This window comes from Apteryx mantelli, chromosome 8 (assembly GCF_036417845.1).
Source record: "Apteryx mantelli isolate bAptMan1 chromosome 8, bAptMan1.hap1, whole genome shotgun sequence".
Classification (NCBI taxonomy): Eukaryota; Metazoa; Chordata; class Aves; order Apterygiformes; family Apterygidae; genus Apteryx; species Apteryx mantelli.
Genome location: NC_089985.1, coordinates 13,265,146 through 13,287,857, shown reverse-complemented (window position 1 = coordinate 13,287,857; position 22,712 = coordinate 13,265,146). Strand labels below are relative to the sequence as shown.

General features: G+C 38.2%; 1 protein-coding gene across 14 annotated transcripts in view; it reads right to left on the bottom strand.

Moving 5' to 3' along the window:
* PRRC2C (proline rich coiled-coil 2C) overlaps nt 1–22,712 on the bottom strand; it is a 79,086-nt gene that overhangs the window by 47,758 nt on the left and 8,616 nt on the right. For 10 of the 14 annotated variants that reach the window (XM_067300687.1, XM_067300672.1, XM_067300682.1 and 7 more), the window contains exons 2-8: nt 11,794–11,961; nt 10,775–10,888; nt 10,223–10,400; nt 6,672–6,781; nt 3,396–3,530; nt 1,131–1,366; nt 551–630 (exon numbers count right to left, since the gene is read on the bottom strand). In XM_067300687.1, the coding sequence (XP_067156788.1) occupies nt 551–630; nt 1,131–1,366; nt 3,396–3,530; nt 6,672–6,781; nt 10,223–10,400; nt 10,775–10,888; nt 11,794–11,908 (968 nt within the window). In that variant the 5' untranslated portion in view covers nt 11,909–11,961. The remainder of the gene's footprint in view (nt 1–550; nt 631–1,130; nt 1,367–3,395; nt 3,531–6,671; nt 6,782–10,222; nt 10,401–10,774; nt 10,889–11,793; nt 11,962–22,712) is intronic. The other 4 variants (XM_067300681.1, XM_067300688.1, XM_067300678.1 and 1 more) reach the window with 3 other exon arrangements.

Genomic DNA, 22,712 nt, shown 5'->3' with positions numbered 1-22,712 from the left:
CTTCCCTGTCCCACAACCCCAGATGGTCTGTCAAAGTTTGTACCCCACTGCTCACAGGATCCCCCATTCTCTCATGCATGTGCCCAGCCACTTTCAACTACAGAAAGACATATAGGAAGGAGGAAAGCTAGTTTTAACACATAGCCAAGTTCTACTTTAATTGGCAAGCAGTACAGTTGAGAACCAGGGAGCAAATACTGTCTATACTATGACAATGGAACAACTGTCCTTTTACAGACAACATGCTTCCCGAAATTACAAAGATAAGGTGTCCCCAACTGTCTCCTGCTCTTCCAAATCAAAAGTCCTATGAAGTGGAGAATTCCCTCAAGTTTTGCAGCTGACTAGATGTGGTTTTCAAAATGTTCTGCAACACAAGTGACCCCATGGCACTACTCTATGCAAACCAAATTTGTGAAAAATCTAACCAGTGACAGTTATGAAGCCGTTTACAACTATAAGCTAGCTATTCAGTACCCCCCCCCCTTTTTTTTTTTGAGTTACACACAGTTCAGACCCATACAACAGTAGCACTTGTAAGGTTTCTTACCTGCTAGGCTCAGAATTAGGAAATCTTGTTGGACCTTGCATGGAAGGAGGATATGCCATTCTTGGATATTGATTAAACATCTAGGAAAGGTTTATAACAGGAGCCATTTGTTAAAAGATATTGTTGTATTAAACATACTGATAACATCAAAGGAATCATAATGGAAGTAAAGAAGGATTCTTCACCTGGGACAGTTTGCTCTAATGACAAGTATGCGAAATCAAGCCACCAAGGTGAAGTGACTACAAGCCTTCACCACCTCCTGACAAGCTGAAACTTTGTGGCAGGCCTTTCAGAAGAAAGGATTAGCAGTATATAATCAGTATTTTCTCTTCAGTAGAAGGCTAGTTTAATATAGTAATAGCACACTCGAGAAGATATATGTAGACTTTCATCGTATGACTTAAAATGGAGGAATGGAAACTATACAAATTCAGAACTTCACAGTCCAGCATTCAAATGTTTCTTTGTTTACCCAGTGACAAAAGCAATGCTGATAAGTGTTCCAGGGATAAGGAAGTCAAACAAGACAAAAATCACTTTTTCCTGCTTAAAACCTTTTCATATAACCATTACTTACATAAGGTGGCATCATTGCCCTGTACTGAGATGAGACAGGTGGTTGCTGCTGACCATTCAGCTTGGGCTGAGGGACCTGTGGTAGTCGCACATCCCTCTTTTCTGCTGCCTTCTGGGCATCATTTTGTTCTCCTGGTGCTGCAGCGCTATCGTCTTGCCCAGGAGTTTTAGCTTCTTGATCAGTTGGAGAACCAGGTGAGTTGTTCTTATTACCACCTTCTCTCCAACTGGTAACATCTGCATGGACAGAATCAGTACGAGGAAAAAAACAAGAACAGACTTTATATTACAGATTCACAGACAAGTATTCACAGACAAGAGGAAAAACACACTCTTCCTACTGCATTTTCTGTCGTATAGTAATCTCTGTGCAGATAGATGTTCATATTTACTGCTCAAACAAGCAATGGCTACTTAAGAAAAAAGGGGCTGTTTTCCAGTCCTCCTCAGGCCTACATCCAGCTGAGCTCCTGAAGGGTGAGAGTTAAGTTTACAGGTTGCTCTAGCTGTCTTTCTCACCTTCCAGAATACAATGCAATTTAGGAAGGATATTAATAATAGTACAACATGGAAAACAGCTTTAACTGTGGTAAGTCAGCCACCCTGTCGACTAGATATCTTGAGGCTATATGAAGAGCTGCTATCAAGGGAAAGAATGAGCTTCAGCAGCAGAAGCCTACCATGAATGACTAAAGCAGCTCAAAACGACATACCCACGTATTACATTTCTAAGACCGGTACACAGAGTCTGGCTCAGCTCTAACTCACAAGGATGGCATGGAAGTGATGAGGGCTGTACTTCTGAGTGCGAGTGACTAGCAAAAAGCCTAGGAAAAGTAAGAGATTTAATGATCTAGCACTTGTACCAGGCAGTCCATTCTTCTAGAGTTTTCCACTGATTACAGAGCAGAGATTAGGACAAAAAAGTAAAAGTTAACATCCTGTTCATATCCTTAAGGACCAGCAACAGCTCACAGCCGTTCACTGCACATGATGCTCTCCTAGGGACAACCCCCCACCTTATGCAGTGCTAAAGCTATGCTCCCAAATTCCCATTGGAGTTCTTCCATTATCCTTGCTGGGGAGCACAGCTGCTAAAGGGACAGTACTCACCAAGCTTGTTCAGCCCTCTGCTGTCAGACCTGAAAGAAGGGCTTAATGGCATGCATAGTGCTGACCAAAACTACAACTGAATGATGCAGGAGGCTGGAACAGACATTAACATAACTATTTTCCTATTGTTTTTTTTGACATCGCTGGAATTTCTTGTTGACTTATTCTTTACACCAAAACCAGGCGAGGACCTGAAGAAGTACATTGCCTCAGTCTGCACAACCATATGTTTCTACACTGAAACAAATCAAGAAGAACCTAGGCAAGTAGCACACAAAGGAGTTTGGGATTCCCTGAGAGACCAAGCCACCGCAATAGCAGTGCATATCTTCTCTGCCACAGGCACAAGGTAGTGCCAACTACAGAGCAGAAAGCGTCCTCTAGGTGCAAACCCTGACAAAAAGTTCTGAGGAAGAAAGAAATCCTGTTCCTCATAGGAAACAAGAATAATCCCAAATGCCTTCCCATCAGAAGGACTTGGGGAAGCAATACACTCATCTCTGAACTGAAATATGTAATACCAACCTTGTTTATGTTTATGATTGTTCTTGATATAGTTAATCATCCAAAGCTGAAATAGATCTAACCTAGTCAGAGCACCTGGGAGAAGAGCTAAGGCCAAACTTCCAAATCAGGATTTTTCAGGCTAGGCATATGAGTATTAATCATTTTGGGGCAATTCTGAAGACTATTTTCATGGTTAGTTAATATTAGGAGAGTACTTTAAATACGTTTTTAGCCATTGTGGCATTCAGCAGGTAGAAGTGTCAGTATTGTGTAACCAGCAAAAGTCCCTTGGAGAACAAATGGGCTGCTGACCAGTTTGGGAAAATGGGGAGTGAATTGCAGATAAGGATTAAGAGAAATATCCTGTTTTCACACATGGGGAACATGGTAGAGCAGGTACGCCCTCCCCCCCCCCCATCCCTATGACAAGCTCTTAAACAAAATAACCATACAGTGAAATAGAGAGTTACAAGAGTTTCTTATGGAAGGACAGCTTGGCTCATTTTCAGCAGTTCATGTATTATAGAAGCAAGTTGATTAAAAAAAATCCATTTAATGTATTTTGCATGGGGAGTAAGTAGTCTTGTAATAAGTAAGTTCCACACAAACACGTGCAATTTCACAAGAATTTGTAGTATATACTTACTTTGTGGTCGCAAGTTGGGTCCAGATCCATGCTCTTCAGGTACATCTTTCTCTTTGCCTGACTTTTCCTGATCCCCAGCTGCCGGCAGACTGGGAAACTCTTGCTGGAAATAACTATTTACTTGAATAGCCGGACCTACACAATAACATAATCAAAGTCACAAATTTCTGTAGTCTAAAGAGTTCAGAAGGTTACCCTGTAAGTCTGATCATCCTTAAAAGGCGAACTTGAAAGCTACATTAATTTACTGGTAACACAGAATTCACATGAGCCTAGAGCAATCCTTATAAAGGATTCACATTTGCTACCAAATACCAAAGCTGTCAAATCTACTGGGCCAGTTATCACACCTGTCAGAACTGAGGAAAAATCCTGAAGCAACCACCAAAGAGACAAACGGACAGCTTGAACTGCCCAAAGGAACAAGATGCAACACAGGGAGTACTTAAGTTCTTCAGCTCTGTTAACATCCTTTTTACAAGCACAAAGATTTCCCTTGTTTTATTCACAGCAACTATAGTCAATCCAAGAACAGGCAGTTATGTTATTGCCAAATGCCCTAAGATTCATTACTGTTCTAATAACAAATAAATCTGCTGGACTATTGAAGGCCACAGTTTTATCTTGTGAGAAAACTTAAGTATCAGAACTGTAGCATTCTTTGATTCAAAGTAGACGTTAAGAAAACCGCTAAACAGGAAGACAATCTATGTTTGGTCTATCAGCTATAACAAAAGCCTTAAATTCCTATCCAGAGTTATGGCAAAGGTTTTAAGCAAGTCATTCTCCCCTCCTGCCAGACACACAATGAATATTGACCTATTAGCCAACAGCATTCTGATACCAAACCACTGATAAACTCGCTGAGGGAAAATTTCTACTTGGTCTGAATGATGCCCTGTTCATATATCTATCTTAGCTACTGGATATTGTAAGAGACAGCATGTTAGGCCACAAAGACTACGGGGCAAACGGACAAAAAATGGATCTGAACACATACAGTCTAAAGCAAACAATCCCTTGTGTCAGGGAAAAAAAGAAAAAAGCTTCCTTATGCCTTTTTTTTTTTAGTCAAAAGCTAGAAAAGCTCCTCTTCTAACACACAAAAGAATTCTTCAGAAAAATAAAAAGGCCAAAATGTAGGGATCTCGATGTTTTTCAAGATTAAGAGTCAAGCACAGGACAAAATCCTCACTCTTTTCACTTCTGTTGTAAAGTTATGACAGCAAATAACACAATATTTATACCTGTGCCTACAGATTGTTGTGAGAACTTTCAAGCTTGATTCCAATTTCACCTCCTGCAAGTCATGTTAACTGGGTTTTTGTTACAGACATTGGACTCTTGATAGGTCCATTTAGCTACATCCAAAGCCTTGTTTAATGGGACTGAAAACAGCAGTCATGCTAAGCAGTTGGTCTACCAGGCAAGGGATCCTCTTCAGAGGTCCTGTGGCATGCAATATTCATGAGTTTTATAAATCTTGAGAACGTTTTCTGCCCAAGTCTACAGTGACAGCAACAATGTTTTAATTGCAAAGCAATACCATCCTCAGTGATAAGCTTGATAGTGCTCAGGTTATCAGCCTGAAATAGCTAGGCTGTCAGCCAACAACAGCTCAGCAATTAAGGTTTTCAAAGATATTATAGCAGCAATTAACTTCTCCTCCTAATCAACAGAGAGCTGAAAAATGCATGCTGCAATTAAATTTAAGAAGTCCTTCCTTTCTGCTTGGTCACATGGAGTATCAGAGAAGGATTTAGTCTTGCCTCACTCAACCGAAGATTTACAAAAGCATGAGGCTGCTGGCTCACTTCCTGCTGGAACGCATACAAGGCATCTGGAAAAAGCACAAGCTCCACCAGCCAACGGCAGATCAGGAAAACACGAGCACGACAGGTGTACCCCGAGTTTCAAACTGAGGAGGAGAGCAAGCAGTCGATGCCAATTCACATGCTGTATTCCTTCTTGAAACGCCAAACCCACTACCGCATTAATTGAATGAAATGAGGGCGCCATCTGGGATTGGCACAGAGTTGCCATGGCAACCACAAAATAATTAGCTAAATGCATTTTGAAGCCACTGAGCTGAATCACTTTATTTCCTGTGTCACATCAGCGATGATCTTATCAGCTCACGTAGAAAGGTTGATGCAAAGTGATCTGCATACCAGTGGGTTTTTTTGTTTTTTTAAACATCTATTCTACAGCACTCCTGCAAGACAAATTATAGAGCTAGCTTAAGGGAGCAGACTTTCTATGTTAGAGAATGGAGGAAACAATGAACATGAGACAGGAGAGCAAGAGTGGAGAATCTAAGAACTGCCACTTCAAATACTTATTCCATGAAAATGGCAAAGTCATTAGATGTGTGATGTTAACAATAAGCTTTAAGTAAAGGCTTAGAAGTTACCTCCATGTAATGCAGATTTATGCTACTGTTCTAAGATCCATCCAGAAAAGAGCTCACTTCAACATGAAAGCCAAAATTCTGTTTTTCAGACATAGAAAGCTTGCAAGTCTCAGATTTAAGACAACAAAATAAGCCATGGGTTATTTTCCCTAATGGAGATGTGGAAATTCTAAGTAACCTCTCACTCTATATGCAATTTTAAAAGTCTGCTGAAGAATAAGCTCTAACCTTACATCTGTAACAGAAACACTCAAGCTAAGATCCACAGTAATGGAAATGAATCTCCATTCTTTCATACAATTACATAAGAAAACCACCTTTAAATACTTTGCCCCAGCAAAAAACCCTACTTGAACAGTATCACTTTAAAAAGAAACCAACCAACCAAGGAATCTAAAAGATGAAGGGAAAAGTAGTGTTGTAACAGACATTTAAACAGAAGCAAGACTATACACCTTATGAATAAAACAATCCAGAATAATGAGTAAATTGACCACTAAGTGTTTATGGTGCTCCTTCCCAAGCCAGAATTATAGACATTAGAAATACCAAGATTTTCCTCCCCCTGTTTCAGCCCCGTTCAAGATCTTGTGCTATGACCACCATTGCTCTGCCAATCCAAAAAAGGGACCAGGCAAATCCTTTAAAAGGCAATCAGACCTGCTACCTATCAAATTGGGCTGGAGCTCACTTGAGTGACAAGGGACTGGCTCACCTTCGGGCCAAGAAAGTTGCTTCCACAGCATTCTTAGTCCCAGCTGACTCGGTCAAGACTCAAAAGGTTGCTGAGTCTGGATCTCTTGCAGCAGCATTCATAGCCCACTAGGCCAGTCCAGATTCCCTCCACCTTTAACACCACTTACCATCGCCTTGCCCACCTGGCTTGGTACTGGCCCATGATTTGGCAACAGGAGCTGCTTCTGGAGGAGCAGGAACGGCAGGTTTTGGCTGTGTCTGCGGCACTTCTGGCTGTCTGGAATTAGAGGCAAAGCACTCATGAATACAAGAGAGACTGAACACAGAATGAGACTGTCAGGACTATTGCTGCAAACAAATGAGATGAGGTAACTGCAGCTGAAGAACCAATAACTACTTTTCTGCAGAAAAGCATTTTCATATATAACAGTAGTTGTTATAGTAACAGTCAAAAATTGGAATAAACTAGCTAATTCTTTCAAGAATGGATTTTCCAAAGTGAAGAGGTATGAGTGAAAATGGCTGGGAAGAAAGGGTAATCAGTCATGAACAGCATAACAACTTTTAAAGCAGTTTATCAGATGATCAAAACCCAATCAGTCTACAACCATGGAAGGGAAAAATTTGGAATAATGTTCTCTTGGCTCAGTGGCTGACAGAGGAAAGCAATTAAAAAAATACCATCATGAACAGAGAGAAAGACAACAGAAATAAGTATGTCAGAAATCATGAAGTACAAGGAACTGATAAGAAAAGCTAAAGACATCATGAAAAAATTTACGGGCACCAGGGATTAGATCAAGAAAGTTGAATTCCATTGAGAACAACGGCACAGTCTCAATTTCAACATCTAGCAAGGAAGAAGAGGCAGACATTTTCAATAAGCATTCATTTTGTCTCAATCTAAGAAGTGAACACATACTTGAGGAAGATCTTTCTGGTCTATAAATCCAGTCAGGCTGTTTAACCTCTTTCAAGAATAGCTATTTCTGAATTCTGCCTCTGCAAATAACTTAAGCCTTCAAAGTGTCAGAGTGCCCACAAGTCAAGGCCTCCAGCTCACCAATACTCATTTTTGATAAAACAAGAACAATGATGGAAATCTAACAGACTAGAACTGCTTTATTGTACAAGCAAAGCAAGACCTAACTACTACAATGCCACGTCAGTTAACCTACTCAAAAGTTTTAGTTTGCAACAGACTTTAAAAAGATTATTTTGCTTAGGATAACAAACTGACATCCATTAACATCTTTTTGTGGAAAGCAAGCCATAACAAAACTGGCCTTGAGATTTCTGTAGAAGTATCTCTACAGATCTCATACAATTAGGTTTTTTTTTTAATAGGCAGTTGACTTGCACTGCATAGTATTTCAATAAATAACTGTACATGCTTTAAATAGATCTCAAAGTAACCCCAAATTTTTGAAGAATGCCACTGAAAAAATCAATTCCATTTGGGTTCCGCATGGATCAGCCCAAAGCATTACACAGCAGTCTCAGAAATAGCCTAGGAAAAAAAAAAAAAAAAAAAAGCATCCCCCCCCCCCCCCCAAACCAAAATAATCACTGCAGGGGGAAATCACATCACAGATGACACAGATGTAATGGCAACTGCCAACAAGAGAAGGGACAAAGTGATCCAGGTTACTTATCAAAGACAATCCACTCAAAAAAAAAAGTTTTTCCTTAGAGCTAAATGAAGGAATATACAGTGACAGAAACTTTAATATATACAAGACAAATGAAACTATACAGCATGCAATCTGTGGAGTGTTTAAAATGTTTATGGCATTTAATACATTGAATTCTTACAAAGTTTTAGTACAACTGTAACACTAAAACATGCAAAACTGATCAAACTCCAAGTCACAAAATGAAAAAGTTCATAAAGTTCATCATTACTACTAGATAAAACAGAAGCCACTAACAGGGCAAAGCTAATCTGAGCATCAGTGGATGACACCCAATTTAGTGATCTTTAGTTAATGGTAATATAAGGACAAAAAAATGTTATTGTTTTATCAGTTCTCCATCTTCCTTAATTAGCATTTCACAAGGACAACTACAAGTGATTTTGATTTGTTTCCACAGACTACCAGAAGAAAAAAAACCCCTCCATCTCTTCTATGTTTTTCCTTGCTTATATTTTCTTACAGCTAGACATTTTCAAAACAGATTTTGGAGAGACCAGTATCAGAACCCTTTATGAAACTGCAGCATTTATAAGCATGTTGAAAAGTTGGAGCAGTAGTAAATGCATTTACTTGAGTCTTCAGACCATTTTTGTATTAGACAACCTTAGCTTAAGAGAACTTACTTGTGGCCTGGGCATACATATCTGTTCCTGGGAGCAAGTCCCTTCTCCCACTAATTTTACTTGTGTGTGGTTTTTAAGAGCTTTATCAGAATAACGCACAATGAAAAAACAAAGGCAATATCTTCCAGTTGCAAATAAGGCACATTAATTTATTTTTAACAAACCATCACCTACCAGAACATACTTTAACGCAAGTAGCAGGCTACAGAAAGAGAGACTTCAAGATACAGATAAAGAACACTTTAGTTAAATCTGTTTTGAGCTCAGCAGCTTAACCAGACAAAGTGTAAACAACCTCTAATGTACAGAAAAATGTCATGGAAGTAGCATAGAGAATACTAGGCAGATGATCCTAAATTTGTAGTTTCATAGACCCAAAATAAAAGCTAAACATAATAGTAAACTTCTAAAGGTTTAACAGTCAATTTGCAATCTTCTTTTCAGACAGATGATGCGAAAAATTGACATTTAAATGTAGGAATGTATACAGGAAGAAATAGAGGGATAGCAAGAAAGGGAAGAAAACATTCAATAATCATCATTTGCTTTCACTAGTGCTAGTGACACACTAGCAAAACCACACCACTCCCCAACAAGCAGCAGTGCTTCAGTCAGGTGATCAAGGCACTAGCTGCAGTGCTTCACGAACCACAGTCACAGCTCCAAGAGCAGCAGGATTCTAGCATGAAACTACATCTATATCCAGATTGAGCACAGGGAACTATATTACACAAAACATATGGCAGTGAATCAACATCATCACCGCTTTCGTTTTGTTAATATCATTTATTGGTAGAGCATGAAATAACAGGGTAAAGTTTAAGATGAAAATTTTCATAAATAGTCTGGGGAGTTTATTAAATTGCAAATATTATTAAGAACCACTAGAAAAATAAAGCAGAGATTCAAACAAACATATACAGAGTAAGAATTTGTCACACTAATTAAAATGGGTTTTCACATACTCTCTCAAGAACTTGCAAACAAGTTATTATCCAACTTCGCTGCTGTGTACTTAAGAGTTCTTCCTAGAGTTTTTCAAGAAGGTTTTAAGGTGATTAAACTGATCTTAAAAGAATGTGCCATAGTATTCCCTTCGTGTAAGTTTCGGTGACTGCTTAAAGATAGCCATGTCAGGCAACTAAAGGAAACACCACGTGCATCCCCTCATATAGAACATACAAGCATACTGCGTCCAACGTCAGTGGGATTTTTTTCCAACTGTCCTCTAATAGCAAAATTCTTCCTCACAAAAATAGAGGTGCCACTTCCTCTCTACTAGATATCTTGAGGACACTCAGATCTAATCAATTCCTTCCCACTCCCCAACCATCCCTAGTTTTGGAAAGATTTGAGAAGAGTTACAGCAAAACCACCATGATCTCTTTGGTTACTTACTTTTCTTCCTCGTGTTGTTCTTGTTTCGAAGCCCATCCTGTGCCATCTTTAGGCACGATGTTCACATTAGGGTCATTGCCTTTGTTCTCTGCTTTGAGACTAGGGAGGTTAGCAGGGGGAGGCATCCTCCTTGAAATAGCAACTTTTCCAAGACTCTGCAATCCATGGCGTGTGGCAACTGCATGCCAAAACAGAAAGTGGAAGTTAACAGTGCTCTTAGCAAAGCTGCAGAAATCAAAAAATGTTTTGCTAAAAAAATTGAGAAAGTTTAAGAGAATAAGAACTAGAAACTCAAAATACTTCACAATTTAATTAAGAAAGTGGGAATTAGAAATACTTGGTTTGGCAGAACTCCAGTACTTTTTAAACAGTGAGTTAATATGGTTAACTTATTCCAGAAATGAAATGGGATATATGGCCCCACTTTTAGAAGCACTGCTCAGTGACAGGAAGCTAGAGGAGCTATCTTAAATATAATGTTGGTATCTTAAAACCCTTTATGATGGTGTTAAACATTACTCATTCTCTCCTTCCTTTAGAGGTTTAACATACCTTGATGAGTCCAGGAATACACACATGGGTCCAGCCCATTTCTTTTTTGCTGCACAAGCCCACTGGCTGGTGCTTCAGTTTCAGTTGGCAGATGCTGTTCTTGCAAAAACATTCCTACAAAGTGCATTTACTCCAGACCACAGGTATGAAAAGCAGTATAAAGCTAACACTATATGGGACATTCAACCTACCAACTAATCAATTCAGGTGAAAAAGTACAAGACATTACCCTAAGTATGTTATTATATACAAGTATCTCAGCTTCAAACTTAAAAAACAATCTGACACTAGTGTAAACTTTAAAATAATATTAATTATTAAAAATAATGGTCAAGTTTGAACCCTCACCCAATTCTTCACACACTCTCTCCCTAGATTTAAGCAAGTACATCAGATAAAATTCAAGGCCTTCAGAGGGTTTTTTTTTCCTCCTATGCTTCTCAACCCAATCAATTATGAAAAAGCATAACCACACTGGCCTATTTGGGACTTCAGTAAAGTTTCACCCAGTGTTTGTCTGCAGAACTCTGATGAAGCACCTGATATGAAAGTACACATTCCCATCTGGTGGATCAAGCACCTCCAGTTCTGCATAGGTCTTGTTATTTATACACCACAAGGCGGGCAGGAACAAATACACTCACGAAAGATCTCAAAATATGGTCAGTGGTAAAAGCACTGTTATACCACTTCCCATCAATTTACAGTTAAAAAAACAGCTAGGGAATAGCATGTCAAGTGCTGATAATAAAGGGAGATTGCAGCTATTAAATAGTTCTCTTATTCATCTATATTCTGTTTTTCCACTAGACTGAAAATATCCTCTCCTTGAACTGAAACACTAGTTTACAAGTAATCAGAAACTGTAATCAAGATTCCTTCCCACAATTCTTCCATTTAACCACTGCATCAAGCAGTTCAAAAATCTTGCTGTGGTTAGGTGCTCACGTACTTTCACTCTTAATTGGCTGTACTACAGTGATGAGGAAACAATGCAAAATTAAAGTCAGTGTACTCACCTGTGGTCTTTTGAGTTTCCAGTGATTTTCCCTTGTAAGTATTAAACAGACTGAGTGTTGCATACTTTGTTTTTCCATCCTTTGCTTTTGTACTCTGGCCTGACTTTTCCGACATTTCGATGGCAACTCATCGAGTCTGGTACCTCCTGCTCACCCCTCAAAATTAGCCTGAAAATAAAAACACCAGAAGAGTAAGACAATTTGAACACTAGTCAACTCTTAAGGCAAAATTCATAAGACAAAAGTTGACACCATATTTAACTGTATCATCACTGCTTTATCACTGCTATTCCTTTTAAGCATGCTGGAGATGCTTTAGAATACATGAGATCCAGTAATCCTTGAGCTTACTTAAGACTATGCCATTTTAAAGTATTTCCAGCTCCACAGTTTGAACTTTACAACACCAGGAGAGTCAGCATTCAATTAATATGAAACCCTGTAAAAACGTAAAAATGTTAAATACTGTGCATGAGCTCACTAGAAAGCATGTGAAGTTTCCATCAGCAGTTAGCAACCCATGAGGGGAGCTCCATGACTTAACCCAATTCTGCAGCCAAAGGCTCAGATATCTTTAACTGTGGTACAATATTTCTGGAATTTGTTTTTTTCCAATTAGAATCATTATGGACTCAGCAGCTAGAGAAATTAAATATACTGAGTCAAATTTCTTTATCAAATTGAGGAACACAACATGTTGAGGCAAGGAGGGGGGGGGGGGGATTCCTTAAATCAAAAGTTACACTATTCTTCTTGCTACTTGTAGCAGTAAATTACAGGGCTGTTAAAGCAGAGCAGGTCATCCCTCTCCTCCCTCCATCTCCCAGAATAGCAGACCTTGAGAAAAAGAACCCAGTAATTATCAGTTACATTTCACTAAAAATTCTTTAGATGGAACTTGCCAGAGTTGCTACTCATCATCAGGCAGGCACACAAGCGTGCATTCACTTAAGCAGAACATTATTATATAGTCAATTTAATCTTAATAGCACTCAAAAAACCTATTATACCCTTTAGGATAACTGTTTTTGTTTATTTCCATATAGATTCCAGAGTAGTTCAGATTGCTCTTAAAATGAAATGCAAGAGCATCTGAGCTGACAGCAAGAAAGCTGTCCATCCAGCTCTTAAAACTCTCTGGTGATCAATGAACTACCTGATCAAATACCGAGCCTCAAAACACTTTCAAGAAGAACCCAATTCACATGCAGGCATTCATGTATTAAAAAGAGTATGCATGGACAAGCAACCCAAAGAATAAAGCACTTATTTGGTCATGAGAGACATTAACCAATGTCAAAAGATGAGGGAAATTCCATGTATATAGAAATGACGACAACATTCCCACCTTACCTGGCCTCCTACCCCAATGTGCTATTTCTACCCAAGTTTATAAGCCGTTATTGAAAAACTTAAGAAAAAAATGAAGATGACAAATAGCCTTAGGATGGTCCAACCGCAACAGGAATTGGGCCAGATCCTATTCCACTACAACTCTTGCAAACTGTTGCAAAGGGGGCAACGGTCTCCAGCTTCATACTGGGCTACATACATGGTTAAGAAATACACTCCCCCGCTCTCACGGGGAAAAAAAGCAATTCCCAGAATTTTTTGCCAGACTAGTCAGCATTTAGCGGTTTCAACAGCATGCATTATCACAAAAGCCATTCTTCGTCTCCTTTGAAAATGTGAAACACAGAATGGAAGCAAGCTGAATTCAGCCCACCAAGTGAGCCATGTACCCAGAACCCAGACCTTGGTATGGCCAACAGTCCACCCCCAAATCTCTTCTATTAAACAGAAGGCACCTTTAACATGGTCTCTTTTAAAAGGGCAGGGAAGTGAACAGAAGAGGATGTTTCCCTATCTTCCTCCTCTTCATTTTTCCCCTCTTTACTTTGTTGTCACCTTACCTTATCATGGCTGCTTCTCCATAGCTCTTCCCTTCTCTATCCAAAAACCTACATGTGGACACTACAGCTCACTACACAACCAACACTATCAGCACAGGTAAGAAAAGAAAATACAGCCTGATATGTGAGTTTAGATAAGCTTATTTTTTGCAGCTACCAACTCAAGCGACCATTCACTGTTCATGGCAGCCCCAATACTCATTTACAATTCAACAACATGCCAAGCTTTGCCCATTATTATTATTCATGACCGTGCAAGCGCTTTCAGCTAGCCTGGAGACCTAAATCAAGGCAGACTATTTTATCAAGCTAGAGGCTAAATCAGACACTAGGCCCTGAATTAACCCATTTTCTTCTATGAGGAAACTCAGTTTATCATGAGGTCTTCACTAAAATGGCTGTGAAAGAATCAGGCAGATTCTTTTCCTTCAATTCTCCTATTATACTCTGCAAGACCAAGAGTCTAGCACAAACATCCCGGAGCATCAAGCAGAGAAGTAGGTATTGATCAAGTAAATACCAAAGGGCTGCACATAGCAAATAAGTTTTCAGGTATGCAGTTAACCATATCAAGTAATCCATTACAATTATTCAAAACTTAGCTATGCTCTGGCACTCGTTCAGATGAGAAAGACTCATACAGAGTTTTAATTTTCAGCCCAAGACTCATTCCCACCCCCAGAATTTCTAAATTAGAAATGGCCTCATAAATGTGAGTGAATTAGCAGAAGGTTGGGGGGGGGGGAGGGAGACCACTCAGGTCATTGCTTGCCCAACCAATCCACAAAAGCAGCTAAGCCCTAACAGATACAGGCTGAGCAGAAGGCAGTGTGATGATAATTTAAAATAATCCTGAGTTTGTCTTACTTTTCAAAGCTCATACCTCTGGCAAAAGCCACACACAGAAAGTCTAACTCTGTAAGGAAAAGAGTTATGGTTAGGACAGAGAATTAGTACAGAAGCGCTTGGACAAATCTTCATTACCATAATTGTTCTTTCTAGCACACTTGATAGCTTTAAGAACAAGAGGAGGCTATCATGTTTCCCAGTAACGCTTTTTGATGTCAAATTTGCAAAAATCAGTCTGCTCATTACAGCTGAGCTCTATGCATTCTTTGTATTAAAATTCATACTGTTTGACAACTTTTTCCGAAGTTACAAAGAAAAAAACCAGAATATTTTAAACTGATTAAAATCGCACATTCCTCAGTAATCTGATTTGCAGAAAATAGATCAAGCACTGCAAGCAGTGCTCTTTTAAATTAGGTCAGTCAATACACTCACATTTAACTAAGTTTAGATCTGATATTGGGCGCTAAAGATGATATACTTGCAAAATTAAATTTTAGACCAGGTACTCAAGGCATGACAAATGAGATGACAAATCTTCTCTTTGAAGAGTTCATCTGGCCCTCTAAAAACATATCTGCCAGGTCACACATTAAACATGCACCTTTGTACCATCTAATAACAGTTACAAAGAGTGGTTCCAAACCATATGAAATAAAATTTCAGGCTGTATCCAGCTCTAGCCCCTTGGTTTCTTCACTCAAATTTATCTTGTATATACTGCATTCCTATATAGAAGCATTGAGAATCACTCCCCTCTGTGTACCATCTATGAGATATTTTAACATAAAACATGTTTAATTTGTGTATACAACTATGTTCTAGGTTGGCAAGTACTAGATTCACCAGCTGATTCAAAATTTGCCCTAATATTTATATCTTTAACTATTACCAGTAAGCTGTCTGTCTGAACTTTATTAGTCAACCTCTTAAAAGCTAAGTGCTACTGTCTGCTAGGTTTAGACATCCAGAACCGCTGCCAGACATGTAAGAACATGAGACAGCTGCATACCTCTGAACAGTAGCAACATATAAAAGATTTCAGAACTACTTACCAAAATTAAATAATTACCATGACCAGAAGGATAGGCAACAAAACAAGAAGTAACAGCTGGCAGGCTTCACCGCGCTATTAAGAAGTTTAATCTAGTCAGCGGCTCATTTTGAATTGCTGTAGTTACTATATGTATGATGACAGAAGGCACAATGCCCCCTAACTTCAGGAACAAAGATTACATTTCAGCCACTTAGTAATGTTACCAAATAAATTAGTTGACTTTTACTGTGGCCTTGTTTGTGATTCAGAGATTAAAATATTACTATAATTTCTGTACCAGTCAATCTTTTTCAGACTGCAGCTGGTTGCTTATTTAGATCCTGCAATGAACTCAGAAGCATGTGTACAGAATTTAGCACAATAAGTAGCTGCCACAGCTCCTAGATATTTACTTATACCATTTTAAATACTTATAGGAGGTGGAAGAGCAAAAAGAATGCAGTATACTCTCCTAAACTCTGGTTGTAGAATCATATTTCTTAAAAGAAAAAAAATTAAGTTCCTGGCTTCTGGATCATTTCGGGATTTCCTAAAACAAGTAGTTTATACTTTAACTGTACTGGTTCATATATCTGTAAATTTTGCATAAGACCAACTACAGACTAGAATAGATCTTATCTCCACTTTGGAAAAAAGTTTTTATATGATTAAATTAAAAAATAAGAAGTATTACTTTTGAGGTCACTTTGAAGGACTGGAGCACTAAGAAGTTTAATATATCAAACATCTTAACTCAGCAATTCTCTTTTGTCTGGTTTCCTTTCCTCTCTCCCACCACGACCATTTCACTATTTTGTAGTTTTATTATAATGTGAAAAAGTTTTACATACATACAGGTGAGAACAGAAAAGCATTCTGTACAAGTTATCTAGGTGAACAAATACAGACAGGCATGGAAAGGCAAAGGGAGGCCTGCAGAGGTTCAGGTAGAAAGTTAGCTTCTTTAGCCACAGCTCTTGGCAAAGGGCAGGTCAACTCTTATTACTGCCATGAGAAATAACTATATTATCTGTATCTTATGGTCTTCCAACTATATAGGTTTCTGTACATGTTTAAGACACAATATACACAGTTTCTCACTGCTGAGAGGAAGACTACTATGCCCTATATTCTCCAGACATCCCCTCCCAGCTGATGTAAGCACAGACGGTTGCATGGCAAATTTTCTAGAATCATACTTCACATGCTCTATTTTTAAACTCCTAAAGTAGTCTTTTTTTTTTTTTAAGAGCTTAACATGTCAAGAGACTTCTTCATGAATATTATAATTATCATTTATGTAGTCCCATCAGTTCTTTTTAGAGTTTTTTTTATTTAACCTACAAGCACACAATTTTTTAGGATTGGTAACTTGTATGTTACCTTCAGAGGATTTTGAAGTTTTATGAATATTAACTAAATACAGGAATCATTCCCACATTCCTTATTTAACACAGATCGGATATCCATGTGCTACATTTTGGCAGAGCTTGGAGAAGGATAAACTGCAATGATTTAGGGAAGAGAACACAGTTCAAACCTGCTGAAAATTTCCTAGAACCATAAACTCTCAGTCCCTCAAATTCCCATCTGCAAAGTGGGAAACATCATAAAAACACTACAAGAAAGTATATTTGTAACTGGGACACATTAGCACCTCTCTCAAAACAGAAAACAAGAAACGAATCCAGAAAGACTGTTTCACATCATCTTGCCCCTATTTTAAGTATATTAAATAAAGTGTTTAAGAGGCAGAAAATTCATACAAATTTGTCATTCATATCTGGCCATAATTCCAGTTTTCTTAAAATAGCTTCATTGCTGGCACACTGAAGAATGTGATTCTGGTAAGTTTTGGAACTAAGAAATTAAACCAAAAAAATGAAACTTTTTTTGCCACATGGATGGTTGGATGTTAGACACTGATGTTCCTCCAACCTCAGTGCTACTGATTTTGAAAGCGCATTCTCAATACCTTAACAAGCCCTGCACTCAACACCTTAGATGAATAATGTGGTACTAAAAATTTCAGCTAGAAAAGTTCCCTTTCAACTGCAAGTCTGGCATATTTAGATTCTAGAACTCCACTAAAGAAGCTGCTTCATAATGGCGCAACTGAAGCATAATCTGCAGTTAGAAACAGCCATACAAATTCTGAAAAACCGCGTGATCTTCAGAGAAGACAGTAATTTAAGCCATCTACAGGAAAATATGATTGATTTAAAAAATGGAAACTTGTAAGATACTGGATTCTAGATACTCAGAACTCCACTAATACTTCTTCATGCCTTATTTATGACCCATTATCAAGAAATCCTGTTATTAAAAGGATCATAAATATTGTATAATTATTGAATATATGGTTTTGCACAAAGAAAAGGTGGCACACAAGTAACAACAACAAATGGAGTTACAATTAAACATACTGCCTTCGCTGCTCTGACATGGATACATTTACAAACAATTTACACTAAGCAATCTCTAACTGATGAACTTATGTTTACAATAACTTTCCAGTGACCAAAGCTTCATTCCAGGACTGAAGTTTTTCAGGCTCAACTTCTACTCAAAGTTTCAGCCATTCCTCCCACTATGGAGAATTTTGAACAGCTCTAGCATCAGGCAGCTTAATCCAACATGAAAACACACCTCAAAACCCCCAGTAACACCTAAATAGCAAACAGCTCTGTCAAATCAAAGTACCTAATAAAGAAAAGCCTCTGAGGTCAGGAAAATTTTTGAAGAGTAATTTCTAGGAGTGTTCACTGTTGAATAGTTTGTTGCTAAGCAGGCTGAAAATTACAGAAAAGATTTCAGGGCCTTTTGAGCTTCCATTTCACACACCTCAAACTATCTACAAGAATAATGGCTCTCTGGATCTTCAAAGAGTGCTGGCTAGATCTCACTGCAATTCATTCTTGAATAAGATCTATATTAAGCTTTATTTCCTTAGAAAGCCAGGCTAATGTGCATTTCCATCCCTACTTTTCTTCCCCATCTCCAAATTTTGGGCTCACTGGCTATTTTCAGATGAACTTGAAAAAGAGTATAACTCAAAAACACTCCTCTTCTATAAATTCTGTGAAAGTAGGTGGCCGAGTAGGAAGAGAAACTCCTTTCAATCAACATCTCTTCCTTGCCTGTCACCTCTGAGGGAAAACTGTATGGTAAGCCGATCCCCTAAGCACTGGAGAATCTATAGAAGAGTGTTATGTACAGCCACCAAACAGAAAATCAAAATGAATTTTGCTCCTTAGAACCAAAACATTCCACCATAAGACAAAGCCGTAACAAAGCAGGCTTTGCTAGTTCCATCATTCTTCAAATTACTCCTCTTTAGAGCTTAAGAAAGGCTTTCCAAAAAACTATCAAAACTAGATGTGTCAGGTGGAAACAAGATCAGGGCAGAAAAAAAGCCATTTTAGGACATTTCCCCACATATATATCTTATAAACATGCAGTCTGTAGATGCTGGAAATAAGCATCCACAAATATGTCTGTATCAGTTTTAAGAGACAGCTAAACTACAGTTTAAATAGAGCTACTGACTAAGCTAAGTGATGAAACTAACCAAAATTAGCCACTCACAAAACAAAGTCTACACAGAAAATAAGTTTATTGCAAAGTGCATCATCAATTTTAAACTAGCAAACCATAGAGTAAGCATCTCTTGCTTCCTTAGAAGACAGGAAGGCAGTTTGTTAAATTGTCTTCTGTAAGAAATACTAGACACCCTGAACATGGCCTTCCAACAGGATAACTAGCAACAAACCACAAATATCTCAGGGAACATTTATTATGAGTCTCTCAACTGTTAGATGGCAGCAGTGCTAACGCTTTCCAAATAAACTTTTAGGACACATCCTGCAGCAGAAAAAAAGTTATCAGAAAAAAGTAATCTGTCCATTTCTATTCAGCTTTTTCAGAGCATTCTTAAGAACAAAAGGAAAAACGAGATAAGAGCAGCTGGCAGAGTCAAAAAAGGCAGATAACAGGACAGCAACCATGCAAACCTCAAATTTGTCTCTATTCACAGATTTGAATATGTATTTAACTGTACGTGCATGAATACTTCACTTTACAGGCACTGAAATCATATTTCTGTGGAATAGTCCTGCCAACAGAAGCTTGCTTCAGTCCCCAAGATCACTGTGCCTTTTTAAACATACACACACAACAGTGATCAAAAAGCCACAGACAGGATAAACTCGCATTAGCAATAAAACTGTCAAAAATACACTAAATATTTTCATTCTCCTGTAGCTATTTTCTTTTACTTAAGGAAATTTCTAATAGCCAAACTGCTTCTGAAATCTTCCCCTCCTTAAGTGACCTCAGGGAATGGAGAGGTTAGAGACCTTTCCCCCCAAACAGAATGATGCCAGTACAGCTAATAAATTAAAGCTGTCCTTTCTTTCCCCAGAGTTTTTTATTTATACATTGTTTGAGGATACTTTTTTTGTTTTTTACATTTTTATAGTTATAGAATCATATAAAGCAACTCAATATTCTGACAGCTACTATCTAAATATTATCTAAGGCAATACTGTTACCTGGGGATTCAATTCTTTCAGTCATTAGTCTACGGCATTCTTCCACATTTTAGACCACAGGCTCAATTTTGGTCTCCTAGTTTCCACCCTACAAGAAGCTGTTCATCAACACGGCTCTTCTACTTATCTTGGCCTTTTACAAGGAAGGAAGGAGATAAGAAGTACTCAAAACATAAATGTAGTTATTCTGGTGAACAAAATGCTAAAATGAAGAATAAGCATCTCCCCAAAACTGTATTTAGTTCTCAGCTACTGTACATGTAGAAAATTTAACACTCCTGACTACTTATAATTACACTTGTAACTACTCTTCGAGCTGTAAATTCTTTCATATTTGAGATGCAAAGCTAGTTTTATCACAAGATGAGATTCAAATGTAAAATGTAAAGTGATATCAATGAAACTCTTCAAATAAATAGCGTAAGTGCCTACAGAAGCCACAAAACAGGGCATATCACAAAGTATCACTCAAAGAGCAGAAATCCATATTTTTGAGATCTACAAAGATACAACATAGCAGGTTTTAAAGGTTGTTATGATACTAACAGAGGACCAAACAGTCACCACCTAGCTTCTTTCAACACTCTTTCTTATTATCTTTGCAAAGAGACAGCTGCATACTGGAGCAAACTCTCATGCAGCTCAGAATATGATTCTCTCCGAAGTTCTGCATAAAATTCTTATGGCCGGGATAACATCCAGTGTAGGTCTTTTACCCTAAACCCTCACCATCAGGAAGAACAAAAATAGTAAGGAAGTGGTTAAAATTGAAAACAAACAAAAACCCAACACCCAAAAACCTCTTTCCTAAGGGAAAAAGAGCCAGAAGAGCAAAGCACTGGCACCACCTCTCTTACTTGAAGAAGCTGACAAACCCAAATTAAAATTAAGGACTAAAACCAAGATCCCTCCAATTTATTTAGACTTTTATCTCTTGTTGCAGTCAATGGGAGTTAAGTTCCTATATGCTTATGATCCAACTACCTAGTAGCTTTTTATAGCTTTCACTGCTGTTATTCAGAAGCTCAGGAACACCCAGCAACACATTTAAGCTTTCAGCCACCCAAGTTCTACTTCATAGCTACTAAGATACAAACGCGCTCAAGAGGTGGCACTGGGGCTTTCCACAAGACAAACATAAAAATTGTAGGGAGGCAACACGTCACTGCAGAAAAGGAGTCTTAAGAAAGCAACAGATGCCCCCAAGCAGCAATGCATAGAGTGAGGTCTGGAGAGCACACACCCACCAACCAGCAGCAGATGAACAGCTGACTTAAACAGAGTTCAGGAACAACTCTGGCAATCAATCCCTGTCCTCCTTCCCTGCAGGGAAAAAACACCATCAGACTACTGCTTCTATGTCCTAAGATTTTCATTCTTTCTGATCTGATCTTTACGTTAAAAACTTCTGTAGAGGAAAGATGACAGCTTAGTATTTTACAGGTACGGCAACAATTAATATCAGTCTAAACATGTAAAGTCCAATGAAAAACAATGAGTTATTTGGTCCCTGGTTTTGTTCCCAGAAAACTAGTTTTCTGTGGAGATAACAGAAGGATGCAGTTTTATTCTGCACAAAATCCGTACAGCTTGAACAACATAAGTGAACCATCCTCATTATCATCAGTGGTAGCACTGATACATATGCAATTCCTTCAATGTTATCTTAACTAGTTCTTTCTTAAGGGGTTTTAATAATCATCACACCATTTTGTTAAGCTACTGATGCACTTTCATGGCTATACCCAGCTGAGTTTTCCTGTTTCCATAAAAATGACACATTTTGCTAACGGAGACAAGACACAAGGTCAAATTAAGAAAGAGCCCTCTCAAGATATTTTTTATTCTCAACCTAAATACAGATGATAAACTTAAAGCTATCCCTCTTGCTTGTCACAACAAATACTATTTCCAGAATTTCAGAGGGAAAAGAGTAGGAGAATCTAATTCTTAGAATTACCAAAGTCAGAAAAATGAAAGAGGGTATAAATGTCACACAAAATTTTTTTAATAAAAAACCTCTGTTATTACTTCTAATTTCTAGTCTTGAACAATAATTAGACTTACTATCACGCCTTCATGTGCCACCACTCATGCAAAACTAAACTCTGAACACCTGAAGTACAATTTAGTCTACACAGTCGGGTAAATTCAAAAATAACTGTACAGCTTATACTAAACTAAATACACACAACCTCCCTAAAAAACATTATGTTTGGAATAATTACATCACATAACAGATGTCAGATCTTCAGTTTGGAGTCATCGCCAACAATGTGACTAACAGACACCCATTTCTACAGAAATCCTATCCTAAACTCATTCTAACATTCAAGTACTTTCAAGTAGCGAAATATGTAATGTCCATACTCAGTCTCGAGTCTCTAATCCTTAGCGCAGCCAAGATAATCGAAAACTCGCTTAAAAGACCTAGACAGAAGTGGCTTTAATCTGCCTTCTGAGTTTGGAGAATTTACTTGGGTCATATTTTCAAACTTCTCTGACACATGAGGGATAGACCTTTAGGTTAATTTACAGATGGAATTTGCATTCAGCCAAATAACAAGA